General features: G+C 43.7%; 1 protein-coding gene across 6 annotated transcripts in view; it reads right to left on the bottom strand.

The window, feature by feature from the left end:
• LOC124711303 (nascent polypeptide-associated complex subunit alpha, muscle-specific form) overlaps positions 1–21641 on the bottom strand; it is a 421389-nt gene that overhangs the window by 330735 nt on the left and 69013 nt on the right. For all 6 annotated transcript variants that reach the window (XM_047241316.1, XM_047241315.1, XM_047241314.1 and 3 more), the window contains exon 3: positions 5335–5483. In XM_047241316.1, coding sequence (XP_047097272.1) covers positions 5335–5483 — 149 coding nt within the window. The remainder of the gene's footprint in view (positions 1–5334; positions 5484–21641) is intronic.

The raw sequence follows: 21641 nt of genomic DNA on the forward strand, positions 1-21641 counted from the left end.
ACAGGCTATTATCCAGAGCCGTGGAAAACGTCCAAAGTACTACTTTTCCTGAAACCTGATAAACCACCCTCACATCGTCATATCAATGAATCAGCCTCACGTCAGTTTCCAGCAATATCTTTGAAACCATTACTACCCAACTAATTCATCAGCAGATTCCAACTCAGCCATCCATTCCCAGTATCCAACGTGGCTTTCGTCCCAGTTATTCCATCGACGACCAACTTCTTTATCTTACTCACCTAATCTTCCATTATCTGAATAAACGGAAGTCTGGCCTATTTGTCTCCCCTGATATCCAAAAAGTCTTCGACCAGGTAAGGCATTCTGATTTTCAGACTACAAATCGTTGCACTCTCGGTTAACTATGTCGGCCTTATAGCATCCTTTCTTCAACACCGACCTAAATATGTCACTATCAGCCACGCCTGCTCCCGCATCTTTCACCCCACTGCAGGTGTGACTGAAGGCTCTATCCTATCACTCCTCTTTTACATCCTGTATACTGCAGACATTCCCACACCGCAGCCCCCCACATAGTCCTGCAATATCCTGAGGACACCGTATACCTAGCCACACAACACACCTTTCAACTCTCCCATGCCTCCCTCCAACGCCACTTGAATCTCCTATTCGAGGGGTGTAATACGAGGGATCTTCAAGTAAATCCACAGAAAAGCCAAGCCACAAGCTTCGGTCCCACAACTCGGCGGCTCCGTCGTCCAGATTCCCATCTCTCCACCTACAAACAAATCATCCCTCTGACTAACAAAGTAAAGTATTTAAGACTAACCCTCGGCCGAAAATTAACAAGGAGCACACATCTCCTTGCCGTTGAACACAAAGCCGGAAACCGACTAAAGCTACTACAGGCTGCACCTGGGGTCTACAACCTTTCTAAGCCGACGTTTCCTGCGTCTCTGCTTCGGGTAAATCCTACAAGTCCCATGCACTCTTCCTCGCCTTCAACATTCTCCTACCTTCCCCAAGTCGCATCTTGTAACAGCTCATGCATTTCCCACAGCTTCTTGTCCTCCTAAAGCACCTACAGTTTCGATACAGTAATCGCAAAACTCTGTCCCAGCAAAGTAGTCACCAACACAGGTACCTTGCTGCGCCACTACATCCATACTGTACCTTTCATGCACTTGCATGCCTTATCCATCCTCTCCCGCAAGAATTTTAACCACCTCCCACTCCACAACAATGAAACTCCACAACAATGAAACCCGTCTCGGAATATACCCACCTTTCCAACCCTAATCACAACGCTCCACCTCACACCTTCCTTCAATTTTCTCCTCCCCCTTTCATAAGCCCTGCTGACTTCTAGTCGCTCCTTGCCTTTCCACAGGGCCCCAAGGTCATATTCATCATCACATCTTCATCATGACAGGTTTTTCAGGTATCATTTAGCATCACCATTATTCCATGCCATCATTCACATTCATCAGCGACTATATTTTAACAGTAAAATAAAATCGTAAGATGAGTTTTAGAAACCACCATCTATGTGTAGTTTACAAAAATCTAGTTTATTCTCACTTGTTTTTATGCGATACTCGTAAATATCGTCCACCAATATTTTTTTTTTTCAAAATCGTCTCTTATTGTCAGCTTTTAACCATCTTTTAAATACAGTTTATATAATCTTTGGCTGAAGAGCGGTTTTTATCCACTGCCATCCCGCCGCCTTTGTGGGGTATTGAAATAAGAATGAAAATAAAAAAAAAACATCTGGGACAGTTCCCGTCAGTAAGAGGTAGCCGAGTCATGCGCCGACCGCTTGCAGTCCGCCACTTAAACGCTCGTCGACGTGCCATCGGAGAAGACTGCGTATCACCGAGAAGTTAGGCTTTGCAGTAGGCAAGAGTTCCCGGTTTAGTACTGGCTCCCGGGACTTAGCTGGAGCCTATACCTTATAACAATACTTGGTTGGAATATCTGAAGAGGCATAGTTAATTTCTTGTCATCCCTATTGGAACCACCAGTTTTTGCATGTTAATAAAGAAGCTGTTTGTAACATCTGTCGGGCCTCTCCTCAGTTAGTAACAAAAAGTAGGTTTTGTCAGTGTACTGCTACCATTTGTCGCTCTAGCTGACTACAATAATCTGTTTCTGTAATGGAATGATTTCACAATAGAATGTAGAGAATCATACAGACATATCATCAGTTCCACATATCTTTCCTATGTTTTTCCTGAGATGTTAATAGAAATTTTACTTCTCTAACGATTATCTGAAATAACAGAATTAGAGCGACGACTGAAAGGAGGAACCGCAATGAAAAGTCTTCACAGTTGCTGTCCGAAGATTCGTTTGATGTAGCTCTCCAAAATAGCCTATTCTGCAGAAGCGTCTTCAGCTGTGCGAAAGTACTGCAACCAACATACATTTAAACCCGCTTAGTGCAGTCACGTTTCGGTATCCCTCCACAATTTTTACCCTCCACACTTTCATCCATTACCAAATTGACAACATATTCATGTCTCAGGATGTGTCCTATAACTGATCCCTTTTTGTAGTCAGAGTGTGCGATCCTATTTCTATTCTGTACCTTCTCTTTAGTTGTGATTTTTCAATTTCTCCAGGCGTATTTTATGACGAAATAAATCTCGGGTGTCCTATGCACACTCATACCAGGCTGTTCACCCGAGATTTATTTCTCATTAGTTATTAGAGAAGCTCATTACACTCCAGACAAATATCTTCAGATCACAATACCTAACTCTTAAAATTTGTATTCGATCTTAACGAATTTCATTTTTCAAGAAAGAATTTTCTTGCTACCACTATTCTGCGTTATCCATCATACCTAGTTCGTCTGTCATAAGTTAATTTCCTCCCCCCCCCCCCTCCCAAAAAAAACACACCGACTAATTTGTTAATCTAATTTCCTCAGCACAGCCTGATTTAATTCAACTACATTCTATATCTTTGCTTCATTTCTCTTGATCTTCTTCTTATGACCTCTTTTCATGGGGGTAGCAGTTTCGTTCGACTGATGATCTAAGTTCTTTGCAATTTCTAGCAGAATTATAATGCAATTAGCAAAGCTCCAAGTTTTACGTTCTTCTATCTGAACTTTAATTTCCTTTCCAAATGTGTGGTTCGGTTAATTTACTGCTTGCTCATTGTACGAGAGTTAGAACTTTAATGGTTCAAATGACTCTGAGCACTAAGGGACTTGACATCTGAGGTCACCAGCCCTCTGGAACTTAGAACTACTTAAACCTAACTAACCTAAGGACATCACACACATCCATGCCCGAGGCAGGATTCGAACCTGCGACCGTAGAGGTCGCGTGGTTCCAGACTGAAGCGCCTAGAACTGCTCGGCCACGACGGCCGGCGAACTTTAATAGTGGCAACTATTTATTTACAGCTCGTACAAAATAGATACGTGTTTCAAAGTTTTACTGACCTTTAAAGTTGTCACCAGCATTGTGTATAGCCCGTTGCCAGCGATGTGGAAGTCGTAGGATACTCTTAGCAGTGCCAGTTGTGTTGACATTTCGAGCGGCGCCGTCTATTGCCCGACGAATTTGTAGCAGTTCTGAAGTGAATCCCGTGAAGTGTTTCCTTCAGTTAAGAAATCGAATTGAACTAACGAGGGCTTAAGTCAGAGGAGTGCAGTAGATGGTATAGCACTTTGCAGCAAGATCAGTCAAACAAATCAGTAACAGCTTGCACTGTACATGCTTGAGCATTGTCCTGCAAAATGATGGTCAGGTCCTGCAGAAAGTGCCATCACTTTTGTCTCTAAGCTCGTCGTTAGGTTGTGTTCCAAAAATGAACAGCATAGATACAGAAGTGATGACACTTGATGACACTTTCTGCAGGACCTGACCATCATTTTGCGCGACAATGCTCAAGCACGTACAGTGCAAACTGTTACTGATTTGTTTGACTGCTTGGGCTGCTAAGTGCTATACCACTTACTGCAGTCCCCTACTTGATCCCTGGTGAGTCCAACTCGATTTCTAAACTGAAGGAAACACTTCACGGCATTCGCTTCAGAACTGCTACAAAATTCGTCGGACAATAGACGGCGCCGCTCGAATTGTCAACACAACTGGCACTGCTAAGAGTATCCTACGACTTCCACATCGCTGGCAACCGGCTATACACAATGCTGATGACTACTTTGAAGGTCAGTAAAACTTTGAAACACGTATCTATTTTGTACGAGCTGTAAACAAATAGATGCCAACATTAAATGTCCAACCCTTGTACAAATTGAAGAAAATCGATGATGGGCTACAACCAAGTGTTTTCCATTATCGATCACAGCAGTCGATTCATGCCCTTCGGCTCTTATAACCGCAGTGTGGTTTCAGTACAAGTTCTAAATAAGATTTAGCTCCCTGTATTTTATCCCTGCCATCTTCATAATTTCAGTGGTGTAGCCCGTCAGTCCAAAATGTTTCGAAACTGGGTTGGTAAAAAAAAGAGAAACGTTAAATTTGTGGCTTTAATGCTTCAGGTGTTTACATAATCTCTGACACATTAGTATAAAGCGCAGAACGTTCGAACAACCAAGTGAAACTGTCACACAAGACCTTCTTTGGGATGTTGTTCAACTCGCGCGTCACATTGGTTTGAATGTCTGTTATGCCGTAAAGGCGCTGAGGCTCCAAGCGAAAATCTACAGTTTGTGGTTTTGTGGAAGGTTCGTACTGATAATATCAAACCTCGTCACCCGTGATGGCTCCCTTCAGAAAAGAATTTTCCGCGTTTTGTATTTCAACCAGTTCACGGCAGACGCACATGCGGCATTGTTTTTGTTCGGGAGTCAAGTTGTGCGGGACAAACTTCGTACATAATTTTGGTTCTGCAAAACAATCCGGAAAAATATCATGAACACTTGATCTAAAGATGTTGCTCCATTTCGATTTGTGACACAATGTTGACATATTTCGATCGGAAGACCACAACTTAACACTGCTCGCAACTGACTGATCGACTGCATATCTGTTGTTTACAGTTGTTAGTTGTAGCTGCCACCGTAGTTACTGCGCCGATGTTGGTGCGCCAGTAATAAAATCAGTCTCGAAACATTTTGGACGGACGGTGTATATTGCCTAGTGTTTTCCCTATGGTTCTTAAGAATCCCAACTGATTTTCGTCGAGGTCGGCTTCTACCACATTTTCCATTCTCCTGTAAAATATTCGTTTCCGTGTATTGGAACCACTCCTTACTAAACTGATTTTCCGGTAATACAGCAGGTAGCACCTGCTTCCTTTCGCATTGAACTTTTTACATTCTTCTGGGGCTACTTCGTGACGTTCTTTGTGTGCTGTGTTGGGTAAATCATAGGAGCGGCTACTCACCGCTGGACGACGACGGAGATGGAGTTGCCGGCGTTCTGGAAGAGCGACTGCGCGTCTTGGTGGCGGAGATCCCGCGCATCGTACTCTGCTATCTTGGTGATCATGTCCCCGCGCTTCAGACGCCCGTCCGCAGGCGACCCTGGCTGCGCCTGCAACACGCAACACACGCACACCTGTGTCAGCAGTCCTACACGCCATTGAATAAGGAGTGAGCTTTCAGCTGTGCAAAACAGAATTTTAGCGTCAACAAAATTATATTCACTTCAAAAGTGACGTCGCTACGGTTTCGGTTAAGGTTTTTCCATAAGAGCTCTGCAGATTTTGAATGTCATTCCAAACTTACACGGTAGGAATGAGGCGCAGCTTTGCTTTGAGCGGTAACGTGACTGCTACCCCTCCCGCCTCACAGCACAGTGCGTAGAACACTGGTTCCCAACTCGGACGTAATTACCCCCGAGGGGGTAAAAACGAAACGGTTTGATTGTGTTTCGGTCAGGAAAGTATATTGTTTTTGTAAAATAATTACTATTATCAGACTTTATACGATTGTAGTACTGATTGCATAAATTACCAATAATTACATTTTTTAAATGCTAGCATTAACACGTGACACTTTGTGGTGGTTACAGCTTGTGAAACGTATGTCTGAACCGCTTCTTTCTCACGTGGTCAACTCGCTTTATACACACGTTGCATTTTGTATCACGCAACTTTAACAGTAAATTTGAGACATAAACATCACATGCTTAAATATATCCGAGTTGTAGGTAGTTTCCACAATGGCCCAGTAATTTCATCACTGTTCAATTTGCAACAGATGAAGGAACTAATAAAAAGTACAACACAACAGTAACTATATAATGACAACAACATTACTGTAGGATCTACATTGTATTATTATTATTATTGGCAAATCATTGGCAGAAAGAGGTCTACCAACTTCTACCAGTTCAAAAGTAAGGAGTCCAGCAATCCAATTATGTACGAAAAGTATAGTTCACTCATTTTAACTTGATTGATTTTAAATAGGCGTGCAGAGTGTCGATGAAACAAGTGTCGCATGAGAGAGTAGTGATGCAAGCAAGGCATGTTTTGTAGCTATTGGCTACAATGAGGACAGCTAGGTCTCTTTTTCTGAGAAATTTTTGATAAAACTCAAGATACATCGAGAATTTCTTCGTCATTCTGTAAAAAAGTTTGAAATATTTAATACAAATTGTTTCAAATTATCCGAGTGGCTTAGTTTTCGGTTTTACGAAACACCTACATAAACAAAATATCAATATTGTTGGATGTGAGGCTCGCCAGTTATGCTAAACACCGTTTTTTCTCAGTACCCAAACATGTTTCGGCACCACTGTGCCATCAGCAGTGGGTTTTCGTTTTTATTTATTCTGCAATGTGAACATTTTTGTTAAATGATTATAAAATTATATGCATATTTAGTTCAAACAACAGATTGTTTCTTTTTGTAAATACCTTTACATTTAGTGTGCATGAATTTTCTGGATCACTTGTGTGTTAATTACTACATGTAGCTTGATATCTGCAACAAGAATTTCCTCAAGTCTAAACATGTCAGTAAGTGAAATTGAAGAGTTCATCCAGTTGCTCAAGCTGGTTCTCTCTCACAATTACTTTCAGTTCAATAATGAAATCTTTCAACAACAAGACGGGTTAGCCATGGGATATTACTTATCAGGGACACTACCTAACATCTTTTTGAACCATACTGAAATTTTAGCCTTTACACAACACTCAGAGATAAATGACTTAATACTTTACTAGTTTTGATACGTAGACGACACCATCATATTATACAAAGAAAGGAATAATGGGTTAGATAAACTTTTAAGTATTTTCAATAACCTCCACCATAAAATAGCCTTCACATATGAGCAACAAACTGAGGACAGAATAGATTTTCTCGATATAAGTGTGAAAATATGAATGGCAGGCATTGTTTCAACATTTTTAGAAAATCTACAACTTCTGATGCTACTATACCCATCGGTTCTATGCATTTCAATACATACAAAACTCCTTTCTTTTACAGCATGGTTAGCAGAATGAGTAAAACCCCGTTAGCAAACGCTGAAATCGAAAAAGAAAAGAGCATACTAAAGGATAGAACGGTAAGAAATGGATACAAACCTGAGATTATTGATAAGATTCATAGTAAAGTTCTCAAAAAGAAATCCAATTTACTGCACGAAATTGCTCTATCCCGGAATGAAAGCAGTAAAAAGATACATTCTAGCATGGAATTCTTAGGTCGTATCTCCTACAGAGTCGCGCAAACGTTCTGTAAAAACAATATAGAATTAGGCTTTACCAGCAAAAACACATTAGCAAACACACTCACTCATTCTATAGAAAAACACGACCCCCTTATGAGATCTGGAGTCTACAAAATTAAACGTAGTGACTGCGACAGAATATATGTTAGTCAGACTAGTGGGACATTAAAAGAAATGTTCCGTGAACATACAGCTTTGCATACTATTGAGCACTCCACCTTTAAAGAACATTTGCGAAAAACGAAATATACGATCATAAATATTCATGATAATTTAGAAATACTACACATTTTCGATAAAGGAGGGACGATGGATATACCTGAAGAGTTGGAAATTTACATCCATGCAGAGCAAGAGGATAAAAATCTATTGAATGAGCAAACAGAATCCAAAAATAATTTCTTTTTCGAAATTTTTCACGACCTATTATATGACATCAAGAACATTAATAGTCCCTGGATTCGTTAGCCTCCCCATAGCTTCATTTGTAATGCGTCGTCCTCGCTAGAGATCCACTAGAAACGACTATACTATTATCGATTCTTACCAGCAACGCTTCCTATAACCTTTGACTCTATGGTTTCATCTTTGATCACACATCGATGTTTGCAAACAGCCTCAGTCTGCGTCGCCTGGCCACCAAGAGCTGCTGCATAACGGTATGTCGATCATTAAACGTAGTGTGTTGATGTCTTCTTGAAACTCCGTCATTTACCCCATTGTTTTGTATTTTAGATTTGATTCACGGATCCAGTTATATGGCTCCTTCCGTGTATAGCGTTCTTACGACTATGACGTGTGGTGACTGATATACACTCCTGGAAATTGAAATAAGAACACCGTGAATTCATTGTCCCAGGAAGGGGAAACTTTATTGACACATTCCTGGGGTCAGATACATCACATGATCACACTGACAGAACCACAGGCACATAGACACAGGCAACAGAGCATGCACAATGTCGGCACTAGTACAGTGTATATCCACCTTTCGCAGCAATGCAGGCTGCTATTCTCCCATGGAGACGATCGTAGAGATGCTGGATGTAGTCCTGTGGAACGGCTTGCCATGCCATTTCCACCTGGCGCCTCAATTGGACCAGCGTTCGTGCTGGACGTGCAGACCGCGTGAGACGACGCTTCATCCAGTCCCAAACATGCTCAATGGGGGACAGATCCGGAGATCTTGCTGGCCAGGGTAGTTGACTTACACCTTCTAGAGCACGTTGGGTGGCACGGGATACATGCGGACGTGCATTGTCCTGTTGGAACAGCAAGTTCCCTTGCCGGTCTAGGAATGGTAGAACGATGGGTTCGATGACGGTTTGGATGTACCGTGCACTATTCAGTGTCCCCTCGACGATCACCAGTGGTGTACGGCCAGTGTAGGAGATCGCTCCCCACACCATGATGCCGGGTGTTGGCCCTGTGTGCCTCGGTCGTATGCAGTCCTGATTGTGGCGCTCACCTGCACGGCGCCAAACACGCATACGACCATCATTGGCACCAAGGCAGAAGCGACTCTCATCGCTGAAGACGACACGTCTCCATTCGTCCCTCCATTCACGCCTGTCGCGACACCACTGGAGGCGGGCTGCACGATGTTGGGGCGTGAGCGGAAGACGGCCTAACGGTGTGCGGGACCATAGCCCAGCTTCATGGAGACGGTTGCGAATGGTCCTCGCCGATACCCCAGGAGCAACAGTGTCCCTAATTTGCTGGGAAGTGGCGGTGCGGTCCCCTACGGCACTGCGTAGGATCCTACGGTCTTGGCGTGCATCCGTGCGTCGCTGCGGTCCGGTCCCAGGTCGACGGGCACGTGCACCTTCCGCCGACCACTGGCGACAACATCGATGTACTGTGGAGACCTCACGCCCCACGTGTTGAGCAATTCGGCGGTACGTCCACCCGGCCTCCCGCATGCCCACTATACGCCCTCGCTCAAAGTCCGTCAACTGCACATACGGTTCACGTCCACGCTGTCGCGGCATGCTACCAGTGTTAAAGACTGCGATGGAACTCCGTATGCCACGGCAAACTGGCTGACACTGACGGCCAACACCGCGGTTCCTGGTGTGTCCGCTGTGCCGTGCGTGTGATCATTGCTTGTACAGCCCTCTCGCAGTGTCCGGAGCAAGTATGGTGGGTCTGACACACCGGTGTCAATGTGTTCTTTTTTCCATTTCCAGGAGTGTATTTTACTCTATGGCACCGTAATTACGATCTTCTTTGATTATGCATCATAATATTGTAATAATGTATTAGAGAAGGTGCTTGAATGGTTATAAGTAGACTGAGAGATTCTGGTGTACAAATATCTCACCCGATACAAAAAAAATGGTTCAAATGGGTCTGAGCACTATGGGACGTAACTTCAGAGGTCATCAGTCCCCTAGAACTTAGAACTACTTAAACCTAACTAACCTAAGGACATCACACACATCCATGCCCGAGGCAGGATTCGAACATGCGACCGTAGCGGTCGCGCGGTTCCACACTGTAGCGCCTAGAACCGCCCGACACCTCTCTGGCATACTGGGCAGTAGGGGTACGCAATAATTGCATTTCGTCTGTCAACCTCTTCCTATATGAATCCTAGTAAATGTGTGTGTTTATTTTTAATATCACGGCAACGCCTGATGTAGATATAAGTGACAGGATGGACAATATTTAGTAGTTTTGACTAAGGTGTAGGTAGCCATTGACACCTAAGTTAGGGGTTCGTTATCTGAAGTTAACATATTTTATATTTTTAGTTTTGACTCGTGTATGTTGAGTGTTTGTGCTTGGTTCGCATCAGATTTGTATTATTTGAACTCAATCGAACCACTGCGTCCCCATCGAATTACTTGGCCTCTGATACATTTGAGGGCAGTGAGTCTTTACACCTATATGGTAACGTTAGAGATGATGTTTTTGACTTACTTCTGATAACATTTTCCTGTTAGTTGTTCGTATAACCTTACTACAATTTAGTTATAAGGGGGCGTTTACCACAGTGAGTATATGGTAAGCTGGTACCTAGGATGGATGAACAGTTTACAGACACAGCGTTATAGGTGTTACCCCGTCAAGATTTAATGATATCGGTATGCATAAATAGGCAGTGACATATTTTAACTTGTTGGTCCAGGTCATCAGTGATGTACGAGCAAAATTACTTATGCTCTGATAGACATTGTTAGGTCAATGTTACCATACATCTTCAAATGAAATACTTATAATACTTGAATACTGATGATCATGGGCACTTCAGTATAATACTTTGGAGTTTTGCGACTATACTTGATGCTATTTTGATGCTTGCCAGTATAAGGCACATATAGGTCAATACTACGTTTTTTCCCCTCCTGTGGAAGTTGTCCACTGCCATAACTTGCATGTATCCATCATCATTTTCTAACCCCTTTGGATTACTGTACTGTTCACCTGTCGTTGCACTCTTGAGTTGCCAATTAACTAATTTTATACTTGATGTAATATTGCATATCCTTGATACTTAGCTCATGGGTATAAATACGTTATTGTTGATTTTAGCTAGTCAAATATTTTGACCGGTTTTTAGGTACCGCGACATTTTGACCTATGCAGACAGTTTCCGACTCATTAAGGTCAAGAGACAGAATATGGTGACACTGGATGATGTACTTAAGATCTTGATGGTCATCTCATACGTTACTACACCCGGCCTTAATGCAACCTTGTGAGTGATTTGACGTGGTTGTAGGTGGTACCCTTAGTCTTAGGGATGGTATACATTTCATTTTGAGGTTTATGTTCGGACTTATAGGCGGCCTCCTATATTTTTCTTTTTCTTCCTTTCCTTTTTATTCGTTCGATTCCACTTGGTATAATCCTACATAATTGTATAGGACTTATATGTAGAGAGATAGACATTTTTTGATACACAGAGATTGAGAATCTTCTTTGTATCTATGACTATATGAGGCAGCTACTGTCATTGCATTAATCCACTCAGAACAGTGCGGGGTGATCTTACATAGGGGTTTTAATGAAGTGCCAACGGTGACCAGGTGTTTGATGATTTTTACAGTACGATTCAATTGGTTTAAATCGTGAATGCAACTCTTTTATGCTTTATATCGTTAATATTGCGGCAGCTATTTGTCATACCACACATAATACGTCCTAGGCTACACATATGTAACTTATGTAGTCTGACATGGTTATGTCACATTTTCTTGTATTTTAATTTATTTTATTATTTATTTATATTAATTAGTTAGTAAATAAAATTATTCCACTGGACATATTATTGTATGCAGTAAGTTTGATTGTTGTGTTTCATGGCCTATTACAACTGTGTGGTACGGATTTATGAATAGCGTATACATATGTTCATCTGTCATGCTATATTCGAGTAAAACAGTGAATACTATTGACAACAGCATGACATAGGCAGAAGCATATTTGCCCTAACGTTACATATAGTTTTAATGATATACAATATGTCTTTTTGAGCCACTTAGATAGTTAACATGATACCTGTCAATTGTTAACGTATGTTCTATATTTTTTATAATAGTACATTTATTCTACCTATTGTACAGGGGCCTGAAGATGGCATCAGTGTAATGCCGAAACTGATAGCACATAAGAAGTTCATAAAATAAATTTCTACAATACATACGGCTGTTGGTAAATTATTGCATCAAGAGATTTCGTTTATGTCGCACAGTTCCTTGGCGTTAAGAGTTTTTTCCGTCAGAGTGCATTCATATTTCTTTTCTTAGTCTTGAATTGGTTTATGATTCATTGGCCTTCAAGTAGTTACATTACACATTTTGTTTTGGAAACGCGATGTTTCTATAGAAATGCTGTCAACAGCAGCACCCATGATTATCTTGTTAGACAAGCGGGGAGTGGAAAGTTGCACCAAGGCCGAGAATCGAACCCTGCTTATTCGGCAGCTGCGCTAGGCACTAAGCCATCTTGGCACAGCCGTTCACAGAACTGTTAGTATGTAAGAGGGAATATAAAGTAGACTGGGGTGGCAGTGAGAATTTGGATCGAGGAGAGAGGCGTGTCCGGTTAATCCGTGCAATTGTGTGAACCGCTGTGGCAGGGTGACTTTAGTGACAGTCGGCTCTCAGCCGTATTGTGAAGCGGGCGTGCGTGGGGCTCTGTGTGGCGTTCCGCGAGCGGCCCGTTGCTTACTCGTGCGGGTGCTGGTTTTGCAGTGTAGACAGGTCACCTCGAAAGACGATGGCGCTTTCGTACAGAAAGACCACGATAAAGTGAACGTTCCATGCTCAGTACGAAGCATACGAAGTAGAGCGTTTCTTGCGTGAAGTAATGCACGTCGATCCACAGGAACTTCTCGGTAAACATCTTTCGGTCGTCTCCAGCACAGTTTACCTGAAATTTGTAGATGAAGCAGCGTGCGAAACGCTTATTCGCCGTTCCACCGACGGATATCGTTTCCACCACTCAGACGGCAAAGTGAGTGTAGTCACTATCGACCATGCAAGCCGCGGTGTTCGGAACATACGAGTCTTGGAGCTGCCGTTTGAAGTTCCGGCCACGTTTGTCGTGGACGCACTACGGCCTTACCGGGAAGTACCAAGTCACGTTTTCTGAATGGAGTGCGTCAGGTGCGAATCGAACTGCGCAAACACTTCCCATCGTATGTGACCGTTGGTGGCTGTCAAGCGATCGTCGTTTATGACGGTCAACCGCGGACTTTTTTGGGGTTCGGGGAGGAAGAGCATGTTCGCTCTGAAGAGCTGCAGAGACGCCTAGTATAGACACCACGAGCAGACACGACGCCTACGTCGCCACCGACGAAGCTGCCTTTTACATGCGTTGAGGTAGGGACGAACATGGCGCGGACGTTGTTCCGATACGACGAGGCGGCGGACGTTGTTCCGTTCCAGTTGCAGACACCAGCGGGCCCAGTTTCCGCGCTACGACGCCGCCTCCTGCATCAGGACCGTCGACGTGCTCGACAGCAGCGACCACTTCTGCACTCCATCCGTGTGAGGGAGGAGAACACCAGAAGAACGATTCGAGCTCGAACGCGGAGATGCGAGAGGTAACTACTGTTCGTCGTGATCCACAGGACGCAGACAAGCGTTCCCGAAAGCAGAAGTCGCCCAAACGACGAAAGAAGAAGATGCTGTGCGCAGGAAACGCTTCACGAGATGGTGACAGTTTACAAGAGGACGAGAACAACCCCCCTGCGGCCCATGCTGTGGGCCCCACTCCAACGGTTCCTGGTTCGCTGCTGGCAACGTCCGCCCAAGGATAAAGACAGTTGGACGATGCTCAATGCACTGACGAGCCCTCTGACGATTTTGTGGCTGAGATACCAGGTGAACGTCATCCTCGTCTAACGTACCAAACCTCCATTGGTGACTGGGCGTACTAGATGGAAATGGAAAGAATGACGTCGGACTCGAGCGACCACCTGATGCCCGCGGCCCGCGGATCGTCGGACGGACATCTTGTCTCTGCCGATCAGTAATAATATGTTGCGGGTGACCACGACGGTCAGACGGTGATGAGGCGCTTACTGGTTTAAACGACTGGAGAATACGTCGTGCTATCCAATGAGCCATGTGTATGGGATAGGTACAGTCAATGTCGACGGCATTAGTTCCACGAGCAAAACCCAGCTGTTAAAGGCCATGATTCAAGCGGCGGACATTGATATCGTGTTTCTTCAAAAGGTACGGTTTGATATGCTCCGTGATGTTTATGGATACACGTCTTACACGACCCAACTACCGACAGTGGTGGTCTTACTGCCATACTACTACGCGATGTCATAGAACCAATGAATATTCCGTATTTGCCACCAGAGTTGCGATCACCATCGGCCCAGTCCGCTTTGTGAATCTGTATGCCCCGTCTGGCATTGCGAAGTGTTAAGAGCGGACGCTCTGTTACTCTACTGATGTACCTCCATCGTTTCAAGTCGTTACAGAGTACTTTGTGGTGGGCGGGGACTTGAACAGCATCTTACGCCCTGAAGATTAGATCCCTCACCATGTTCCGTGTCCAGCCCTTCATGCTACGGTCGGCGACCTCCACTTGCATGATACATGGACGCTAATTTAAGGTGACCGACGCGGATTAACCAGTGACTCGGCCATCAGGTTGGACAGGATTTACGTTTCCCGAGGTCTTCGGGCAGCGACTGTCAGTGCCGAGCCGTGGCCCACTGCATTCACTGACCATCAAGCCTTCATCTGCGTCGTAACTCTGCCACGACAACAGACTAACCATAGTAGAGGACCTTGGACTCTTACGTCAGCATTATTCGAGAAGGGCATTGCCTTGTAGCCGTCACTTATATCTGGCACAAGTGTGAGCGACAACGTTATTCCTACGATTCCGCGACACAATGGTGGACATACTGCGCCAAACCAGCTATTCGACATACGCTCTTGGCGTATGGACGAAACAGGGCACTTTGGAAATGATCGTCCTCTGAGTTTTACTACACGGTCTTGAGAGAACTAGCGTCGCAACAACCTTCGCCGGCCGGGACGGCCGAGCGGTTCTAGGCGCTACAGTCTGTAAGCGCGCGACCGCTACGGTCGCAGGTTCGAATCCTGCTTCGGGCATGGATGTGTGTGATGTCCTTAGGTTAGTTAGGTTTAAGTAGTTCTAAGTTCTAGGGGACTGATGACCTCAGAAGTTAAGTCCCATAGTGCTCAGAGCCATTTGAACCATTTTTTTTAACAACCTTCGCCAGAGCGCCAAACAGCCGTCCACTGGACACAGGCACGGCTTCAGCAGATCACGGTTGCCAGATTGGACGGCACGCATGTTCGAGAGAGCCTGCAAGATTTCGTCTCAGAGGAACGTGCTTCTCTTTATCAGGTCGTCAGAGAACGGAGACATCATAAGAGGCGACTCATCACGGCAGTTACTGCGGCGGACGTGCAACTTGCAGAGAAACACACACAGCCATCTCCCGTGTCCTCACAGATTATTACCGCACTCTCTATCCAGCAGGTCAACGACCTGACAATCACATTCTGCACCTTTGGGTTGGGTGCAAGGCGACGCCATTCTTGGAGGCCGTCACTCTGGAAGATATGCGCATGGCCTTGTCGCGGGGCACGAGCAACGAACTCTCTGGACCTCATGGTCTTCCTCTTGAATTTTATAGCATGTTCTCTGATTTGATGGAGGAAGTTTGGCGGTAGATGTACTGCGATCTCCTGGATCCAAACTTTCGCCCCCCCCCCCCCTCCTCCCTACGAATTTTGGAGGGCATGATCATCTCTGTGCGAAAACCAAACGAGTGTGCAGAACGCAAGACTTCCGTCGTTGACATTAGTGGATTCAGATTACAAGCTACTCGCATACGTACTTGGTACTCGCCACTTCGCTACTGTCAAAGATGCCATTAACGTTGACCAAACAAGTCTGGGAGGTAGCAGTAATACACACATGGCATTAAGCTCTTATAGAGATGTCGGCATGTCGCTTGGAAGGCGCCCTCGTGGCAGTTGACCTAGACTACGCTTCTGACCGATTTGAGCACCATTTTTGCAGGGTGTGTTAGAGAATTTGGGCCTGACCCAATTATCGGCAAGTGTAGTTCTCGGTCTCATCCGCGGGGACCCTCCCACAGTTTTGGTCAATGGCTATCACTCGCCACCGTTCACTATCGAGCGCTGAGTGCGACTCTGTCAGTAGAATCGTTCTGCAGCCAGCCTCAAATGCCGGTTTTCTACATTTTCTCAATAGTGTTCTTCAATAATAGCGCCGTCTTCCCTCCAGGGATTCCCTTTTCAGTCGAAGCATCTCCGTTAACAACTCTAGCATCCCGCCGCTGAATTGCTTCGCTATTTTCCCATAATCTGACCTGGTAGGGATCCCAAACACTCAAACAGTGCTCAAGAATGGGTCGCCCTGGCGTTCTAAAGCCGTGTACTTTATGAATAAGTTATACTTTCCCAAAATTCACCGAATTAAACAAAGTTCAGCATTCACCTTCCATACGACCAACCGCACATGCTCATTCTATTTCATATGGCTTTGCAGCGTTAAGTCCAGATATTTAATCGAAGTGAATGTGTCAAGGAGCACCGTACTAATGGTGTATTCGGACATTGCAGGAATCTGTTTTCCTATTCATCCACATTAACTTACATTTTTCTGCATTTAGAGCAAACTACTGTTCACCACACCAACTACAAATTTTGTCTAAGTCATCTTGTATATTCCTACAGCCACTCAACGACGACACCTTCCCATACACTACAGCGTCATCACCAAACATCCTCAGACAAAATCGTTGTAAGCTGGTTTGTTAGACATAGCAACTTGCCTACTCTTCATACATTAAGGAATCCATGAAAATTAAAATATGAACCGGGAAACAACGTCGTCTTCACGTAAATAGTCTCCACCCTCGCGTCTGTTTCGTCGAGTACCAACTACAACGCTCTGCTCACTAATGGCCGCAACGCAGGCCTTTCTTTGGCCTACGTCCAATCATTCCACAGTTCGCCACGGCAGTTCAAAAGGACAAATACCCCCTGCCAGCCATTTAAGCTGTGTCACTCACGAACGCAACAAGTCACCGTTCAAACACAGTCGTTCTACAACTAAGTCTAAAAGTGTGACATCTACAATGGGCCAACACTACCGCAAATGCTTCCTCATAGCTATTCGAAATGTATCCACTGGTTTACACTCGTTCGTTTTTCTTTAACTATTTAGACTGTACTACATGTGCAAACTTGCTAGTTAATCAGTACGGTATGTAATGTGACTATTGCAAAGAAAGTCACACAGTTCTGAAATGTGTTGTGGTAGGATGTAATGGATAGAAGACGGCGTGGCACACACAGTTTAAAATGAGGAAAAAGTCTGGCCGACAGCTATCTTTATTAGTCTGCAGTCCCCGAGAAAGAGTCTTTCACCAGTCCTGGTGCATATAATATGCATTTAAATTACTTAACAGCAGCCTCTGCAATATTCAGAACTAAAAAAACAAGAAGACTGAACTAACAACCGAGCAGGAGCTATTGAAAATAGTGACGGTCGAAATGATTTAATAAACTGGAAGAGTGGCAGAGTTACTTCAGATAAATACGTCAGAATGGTGTCTACACCTACATCTACATCTACACCCATACTCCGCAAGCCACCTGACGGTGTGTGGCGGAGGGTACCTTGAGTACCTCTATCGGTTCTCCCTTCTATTCCAGTCTCGTATTGTTCGTGGAAAGAAGGATTGTCGGTATGCCTCTATGTGGGCTCTAATCTCTCTGATTTTATCCTCATGGTCTCTTCGCGAGATATACGTAGGAGGGAGCAATATACTGCTTGACTCCTCGGTGAAGGTATGTTCTCGAAACTTCAACAAAAGCCCGTACCGAGATACTGAGCGTCTCTCCTGCAGAGTCTTCCACTGGAGTTTATCTATCATCTCCGTAACGCTTTCGCTATTACTAAATGATCCTGTAACGAAGCGCGCTGCTCTCCGTTGGATCTTCTCTATCTCCTCCATCAACCCCATCTGGTACGGATCCCACACTGCTGAGCAGTATTCAAGCAGTGGGCGAACAAGAGTACTGTAACCTACTTCCTTTGTTTTCGGATTGCATTTCCTTAGGATTCTTCCAACGAATCTCAGTCTGGCATCTGCCTTACCGATGATCAACTTTATATGATCATTCCATTTTAAATCACTCCTAATGCGTACTCCCAGATAATTTATGGAATTAACTGCTTCCAGTTGCTGACCTGCTATATTGTAGCTAAATGATAAAGGATCTTTCTTTCTATGTATTCGCAGCACATTACACTTGTCTACATTGAGATTCAATTGCCATTCCCTGCACCATGCGTCAATTCGGTGCAGATCCTCCTGCATTTCAGTACAATTTTCCATTGTTACAACCTCTCGAGATACCTCAGTATCATCCGAAAAAAGCCTCAGTGAACTTCCGATGTCATCCACAAGGTCATTTATATATATTGTGAATAGTAACGGTCCTACGATACTCCCCTGCGGCACACCTGAAATCACTCTTACTTCGGAAGACTTCTCTCCATTGAGAATGACATGCTGCGTTCTGTTATCTAGGAACTCTTCAATCCAATCACACAATTGGTCTGATAGTCCATATGCTCTTACTTTGTTAATTAAACGACTGTGGGGAACTGTCTTCATAAGACAAGACCACATACTTCGCAGCATCTTTGACTGTAAGAGCAATGACTGTGTACCGAACAACCTTGATGTCGTCGGCAAAGTGTTAATACAACTTCATTTAATTTCTTCCTCCAACAACGCATATAATTCGCATCAATCTGCGGGACTTCTATAAACGTTAGAACGCAGCATGAATGGAGAGCTAATGGACTGATTCACTGCATCTGTAGTAACACCACTCCCGAAAATCTTTTCACATTGCAAAGAATGACGCGCCAGTGGTTAAGACATCGTCTTCGCCTCGTCTTTCTGGATTGTTTTCTTCAATGTCTCTAAATCACTTCTGGCAAAACTGTGCACTGGTTTCTCCAACAAAGCCAAGACCGATTGTCTTCCCCGTAATTAACTAATTGCGATTCTGTCTTGTAACCACCAGAGCGTCAACATGAAGTTAAACTCGAAAACGTGTCTTTTCAGTACTTTGCTAGGAACAAAGAAATGAAGGAAAGTTTAACCCGCACTCGACGGCGAGTTCATTAGAGACTGAGAAGTACCTCGATTGGATACTCATGTGGAAAGGGATCTGTCGTGCCCTCACTTGAAAGGACCAGTACGTCACTGACAGGAGTGATTATAAAAAGCTACGGAAAGTCGAAATTGGGAAGCTCGTGAACTCTCACCCTCCCAGTATCTTAACCACTGCGCAGTTAGTTTGAAACAAATGTATAGCTTTCAGTGAGGTCACCACAATGGGTTTACCTATGAACTCTGAATGTGGGGCTAGCAGAATGTAAAGCCTTGGAATTGACAACCAACGCAGTTCCCCTCCGACCGTAGTCGTCTACTCGTCTGGGCGTATTATTTCTGTCCAGGGTTTAGCACACGGTCTTTTCTGAGTGTTGCGGTGAATCACGACGACGAGGCCCACGTAGTGTGTGACACGGATGGGCCGAGTACCCACTCACTGCAAGTGTGTGGCTGCGTGGGCTGTCGGCTGACTCACGCGAACTGCCTCCAAAATGTGCGGACGCTGCCCTGTAAACTGAGCCCCGTGAAATTTGCTCCCAGAAAAGGTCGTGGAGACATCCACTAATTGCCCAGTCTGAAATCCGCAACTTTTACTGCAGACAGAAGAGCAGAGGGCTCTTAGGTGGTGGTTTACCTTATAATGAAGGGGACTGGAGATGTTCGAACAAGAACTGAAATGCCATAATGTTTATAATCTTAAGTGACCATAATTTAGTTTACTTTTGTCTGACACAGTCAAAAAACTTTTACTTTTCAGCGCTTCTTCAGTAACTATAGTGCAAGAAATTAAAATCTATTTGCAAACAACGAATTTGAAAATTGTCTCTCTTCTACTTTACAAAATATACTTTAAAATAACCATATGGTGAATAACCTTGGATTAGCATATGTCACATGTAGACTAGCATATCTAAGATGCATTGTCATCTTTATTACTAAATGATAACCTGCGGAAGGTAACCCAGTCCCAGTCACAGGTTATCTTTGTACCGGCTTCCGAGTGTATTTTTCTTTTTTTTTTTTTCAAAGTTTCATGTAATTATTGAACGAATTTAAAAATTTAAAATGCTCTTATCATCAACACACTAAGAGGTACAATCTTAGCTTAAAGGTTTAACACAGCAAGCAAATATTACAGCTTGACACTGTATATACGTACGTCTTGGGACATCGAAACTCATGGCGCGCAGGTACCCTAACTATAGTCATCCAGTATTTGAGAATGAGAGCTCATAACGACATTAAAAAAAGCTCTACAGAAAATCTGAAACGTTTACGAAACTTTTCTAGTTGACTCGCGAAAGGAAAAAAGTTACAGATTACATTTTTTGCTGTCGATGCAGTAAAACTTCAACATCATGCATGACGTTTTAATTTATAACTTCTTTTGTATTAACTCTATTCCCATTGAATTTTACATGAATTATCCACATATATCACTGAATGTAAGTGCAAAATTGTGTCATTGTACGGAACATAGTTAAGGCGATACGACGTACAAATATTGAGATTCGCCAACAACTAGCTTCTGCTCAAAACGGGGCGCAATTTACGACAATATGCTCATCGAGTGTTTAGTAATTAGCGATTTCAAACAAACTTCAAACATAATTACAAACCATATGTAAACTTTCTTCGCTTAGATGCCTACAGTCAAATAGTTAACACGTTAACTCAGTTTTAAGCTATCAGATGTTGGAAGCTGTTTCCACAATGGGAGTTACATTATTTAAAGATACAGGGGTTTACTGGTACTAACTAAAACGCCAGGCGTAGACAAGCATATAAACGACATAAGGGAGCAAGAAACCAAAAGCAGCGAATGAGTTTTACTATGTGGGCAGCAAAATAACTGACGATCGCCAAAATAGAGAGGATATAAAAGGCAGACTCACATTAGTAAGAAAAACGTTTCTGAAAAGGAGAAATTTGTTAAAATTTACACGTATTACTAAATTAGTTCCCCATCACCTGCCCCCCCCCCTTCCCGGGTAAGATGACCCAGTGGATAGCACGCCAAGGACTGAACAAGCATGAATACAGGAAGAACGTGTGCTGGACTGTGGAAAAAGAATCAAAATACAGGGTGTCCAGAAAAGGACTCCCTGATTTAAAAATTAAATATCTCGAAAACAAAGATCGATAGAGGAATGCAGTAAACGGTATGTTTATTGTGAAAGCTGTAAGAAGTTTATACAGCAGTTTGAAATAATAGTTACAAAATCTGCTAACAGATGGCGCTGTAATCGCCATACGTAATGCTTAGTATAAATAGTGATCCGAAGCCCAGAGCGATCAGTTCCACTATTGAAACGTGAAAGGAGGTTAGCGTA

This window comes from Schistocerca piceifrons, chromosome 8 (genome assembly GCF_021461385.2).
Source record: "Schistocerca piceifrons isolate TAMUIC-IGC-003096 chromosome 8, iqSchPice1.1, whole genome shotgun sequence".
Taxonomy (NCBI): Eukaryota; Metazoa; Arthropoda; class Insecta; order Orthoptera; family Acrididae; genus Schistocerca; species Schistocerca piceifrons.